Source organism: Babylonia areolata, chromosome 9, assembly GCF_041734735.1.
Source record: "Babylonia areolata isolate BAREFJ2019XMU chromosome 9, ASM4173473v1, whole genome shotgun sequence".
Lineage (NCBI taxonomy): Eukaryota > Metazoa > Mollusca > Gastropoda > Neogastropoda > Buccinidae > Babylonia > Babylonia areolata.
Genome location: NC_134884.1, coordinates 16,736,706 through 16,741,124, shown reverse-complemented (window position 1 = coordinate 16,741,124; position 4,419 = coordinate 16,736,706). Strand labels below are relative to the sequence as shown.

General features: G+C 43.1%; 1 protein-coding gene across 1 annotated transcript in view; it reads left to right on the top strand.

Annotated features, from left to right (window-relative positions):
• LOC143285756 (uncharacterized) overlaps positions 1-2,550 on the top strand; it is a 29,327-nt gene extending 26,777 nt beyond the window's left edge. Inside the window, exons 6-7 of the mRNA XM_076593169.1 lie at positions 320-467; positions 2,056-2,550. Of these exons, the coding sequence (XP_076449284.1) occupies positions 320-467; positions 2,056-2,499 (592 nt within the window). The 3' untranslated portion in view covers positions 2,500-2,550. The remainder of the gene's footprint in view (positions 1-319; positions 468-2,055) is intronic.
• Positions 2,551-4,419: the final 1,869 nt, after the last annotated feature.

The window sequence follows — 4,419 nt, the reverse complement described above, 5'->3', positions numbered from 1 at the left end:
ATTTATTAATTCATTTGTTTGAACAGATGTCAGTTTTTTTAGTTAGTTAGTGAGTTAGCTATTCAGTTTAGATGTTGCTGTACCTTAGTGATGTGTGGAGATCAGCCCCAATTTCAGACAGAGAAATCTGTTGTGACAAAAAGTAATGAATACATTACAGTGCAATACACTTCTTCTTCTTCTTCTTCATATTGTCATCATTATTATTGTTGTTGTTGTTTTGTTGTTGTTGTTGCTGCTGTTCTTCGTCTTCTTCTTCTTCTTGGTTGTTGCCGTCATCATTATCATCATGATCATCATCATGACTATCATCAACCAGGTACGACCAGCGTCAGGGCCGGATGGTAGAGGTGATGAGGAGACTGCTGGTGGGGGTGAGTGTGCTGTTCTGCATCACCACCTTCCCCTACAGCGTCTACGCCATCGTCCACTGGTTCGGCTTCCCCAACAACAAACGGCTTTCAGAGGTGAGGGAGGGAAGGGAGGAGTGAGGGAGGAAGGAAGGAAAGAAGGAAGAGAGGGAGGGACGGAGAGAGGATGGCAAGAAGGAAGGGAGGAAGGACGGGAGAAAGGATGGAAAGAAGGGAGGAAGGAACGAAGGAAGGGAGGAAAGAAAGAAGGAAGGAAGGATAATGGATGGATGGAAGGTAGGAAAGGGGATGGCACGAGGGAAGGAAATATGATGGGTGGAAGGCAGGAAGAAAGAAGGATGTAAGGAAGGGAGAGAGGGAGGGAAGAGTGATGGAAGGAAGGAGGATGGAAGGGAGGAAGGAAGATGGAAAGAAGGAAGGAAGGATGATGAATGGAAGGCACGAAGGAAGGAAGGAGGAGGGGAGGGAGGGAGGGAGGGAGAAATGAAGGAAGGTAGGAAAGAAGGCAGACGAAGGAAGGAGGGAGGGAGGGAAGGAAAGAAGGAAGGAATGAAGGAAGAAGGAAGGAGGATGGCACGAAGGAGGAAGGAAGGTGGTATGATGGATGGAAAGCAGTAATGAAGAGGGATGGAAGGAAGGGAGGGCGGGATGAACGGAGGATGGAAGGAAGGAAGGATTGATGGAAGGAATGAAGAAATCAGGATAGAAAGGAGACAGGAAGGAAGGATGGCACGAAGGAAGGAAGGATAGATGGAAGGAAGGGAGGAAGGAAGGAGGGAAGGAAGGAAGGAAGGAAGGACACACACACACACACACACACACACACACACACACACACACACACACACACACACACACACACACACAGATCAGCACTCTATGTTATAAATGTATTCACAATTCTGCCCCTTCCAATCTCTGTGGCTGACTTCACCTCTACACCCCATCTCGCTCTCTACGATCGGCTTCGGATTCACTCTGTTTAGAATTGAATATGTCTTTATTACCAAGTGTACCGGGGTCACAAGGAATATTGGGGCGGGGGGGGGGGGGGGGGGAGGTACATAACAAGGTACGAACATAAATCGAAAATCATACACAAACACCGATACAGTAGAAATTGGGATACATGCAAGTGCATACCAATATAAAAACTTGTGCATTCTCACATATGCACGCACTGCACACACACGCACGCACACACACACACACACACACACACGTTTGAACAGAAGCCGCATATTACATGTGGATGGGGCTGATGACTAGATCTTCAGGTAGATGGTTGTTGATTGCGCATACCCAGATTCATACACTCGACTGTTGGCCGCCGTTCTTTCTCTGTTCTCTAGACCTTGTAACTGGAATGAACTTCTTCTTTCGCTTCGTCAGGTCTCCACACTCAGCTCTTTCAAGTCTGCCCTTAAAACCCACCTCTTCCCAAAACAGCCTCCCTTCGCTGCCTCTTCCTTGTCTTCAGTTGTTTTTTGTTTGTTTTGTTTTTGTTTTTTTCTTCAGTTTTAGAGTTATGCATGCGTTTGAATGACAAGTGCAAAAACGCTTTGATTAGTCTCTGCACAAGATTCAGCGCTATATGAATATAATACTAATTAGTATTGCCATGTATATATGTATGTATGTGCTGTGTATAACTCGGTGTTTGCGCGTGTGTATGTTTAACAAGGTGACGTACGCCTCCCTGAGCATCCTGATGTACTGCAACAACACGGCAAACTTCATCCTCTACTGTCTGGCCAGCTCCCGCTTCCGGACAGAAATGCGCGCCCTCTGGCGAGCACTCAAGAACTGCCGCCACAACTGCTGCTGCTCGGGTCCTGACCTTCACCACCACCACCACCACCACCACCAGCATGGGTGCTGCAATCCCGGAACACAGCGGCGCAATCACCACAACCACCACCAGCACCACCACGATCGGTCTTCCTCCAAGCGGCATCTCGCCACGTCATTTCTGACGTCCTTCAAACAACGACCGTGGAGCACGCGCTCGTCGTATTCGTTGACGTCGTCTTATCTGTCGTCGTCATCGTCATCGTCGTCGGTGACGACAGTGTCGACGTCGACGTCCTCTTCCTCTTCCGCGGTGCAGTTGTTTAGTGTTCGATGAGTGAGCGTAGTGTGTGTGTGTGTGTGTGTGTGTGTGTGTGTGTGTGTGTGTGTGTGTCTCATACGTACTCACATCTGTCTCGGTCAGAAACCAAACTCCAAGCATTATATATATATATATATATAGAGAGAGAGAGAGAGAGAGAGAGAGAGAGAGAGAGTCATTTGCACAACCAGCTGCCCACCTGGTAAGAGCAGACTGAGAGCTGCCTTTGCATCTTATATCGTTTACCTGTATCATAAAATCAGGCTTAAGTTACACGCGCACACACTCACGTGTATATTACAGTGAACGTGTATCCTTTTATTGACTAGGCAATGTGCAGATTTGTAATTCCACGTCTTGCCCCGCGTATTTCAATGTTTACTTTCTTTTATCGTTACTGTGGCCAGCTCTCAATATTTTGTCTACTTGTATTTCCAGCTCATTCATGTGGCCAGAATTTTTTCAGTTTGATCGTGTCTGAGACAGCAGAATACGCCAATTCTGCGTTTTCCTACATTAACCTTTAATTTGTTTTCTTTTTCTTTTTTCTAGAAAGTTGCGACAACTGAAAGGTGTCTTAATGTTCAGAAAGACGACATGTACTAAGAAACTCTAGGGAGAGAGGGACAGTACAAGGTCTTCAGAGAAGAAGCCCCACCCCCACCCCCCACCCCCCAACTCCCCAACCCCACCCCCCCTCCTCAGTCAAGTGTTTCAGCCCTTAACTCCTTACACTCTAAGGGAGCCGGGCTGCACCCAGATCATGACTCCTGGATGCCCTTGTATTGTCGCCCTTTTTTTTTCTTTTTCTTCCTGGTCCTCAGCAGGAAATAAATAAATTAATAAATAGCATGCTTTAAGTTTGAGCTGTCTTGGGTATCGCTGTCGTGGTTGGTTGAAATTCTTGATAATGATTGATGAATGAAATGTGTCGAGTTTTCCATGTTCTGAATGAGTAGTTTGAGATTTGAAATGTAGTCCTGTGCTCGAGTTGTAATTGAATGTTTGTCCAGTAGTTCAGTTTTGCAGTTTGTGTTGTTTGAGTTGAGACGTTGTTTGAGGTTTCGAAACGTTGTTGTCCCTTTTTTTTTTTTCTTTTTTTTTTCATAGATTTGAAATGCGTGGTGTTGTGAGGTTTAAATACTGTCAACTGCTTAGGATTTGAAATGAAATGCGACTCTGGAGTTATGGAATGTTCTGATATATATATATATATATATATATATATATATATATATATATATATATATATATGTGTGTGTGTGTGTGTGTGTGTGTGTGTAAATAATTTGGAATGTTACTCGTTGTTTGAAATGTTGCCCAATGTTTGAGGTTTCAAGTGCACTGTGCTTAAAGTTTAAATTTGTCCAGTATTATAGGTTTGAAATGTACGGTGTATGATTTTTTTTTCTATCCAGTTTGAAATTTTGACCTGTGTTTGAGGTTTGAAATGTTATCCAGTTCAATGTATAATTGTTGTCCAGTATTTTAAGTTTTGAAATGTTGCCCAGTATTTTGAGTTTTAAAAAAATGTTGCCAAGTATTTTGAAGAGTGAAATATCCATTGCTTGAGGTTTTGAAATGCTGTCCAGTGTTTGTAATCAATGAGGCTATATTGTATTGGTGGACTTAAATACACTTAAAACATGAGATTTGATTTTGTGTGTGATGTCTGAAATTTTCAACGTTTTTTTTTCCCCCGTTTTTCATACGCTTTCGTATTGACATTACGTTTGTATTGGTTTTTAAAGATGAAGGTTTTTAAATCATATTCGAAACTTCATTCTTTTAGATGTACATACTTTCGAGTTTGAAATTTGTTTTAGATGTGAAGTTTGTAAACGTTATCCATATGTTTTTATGCATTTAATGTGGTGCTCAAGACAGTCTATTGAAAAATCGTTACGTTTTTTTTTTCTTTGAAATGTTTGAAAC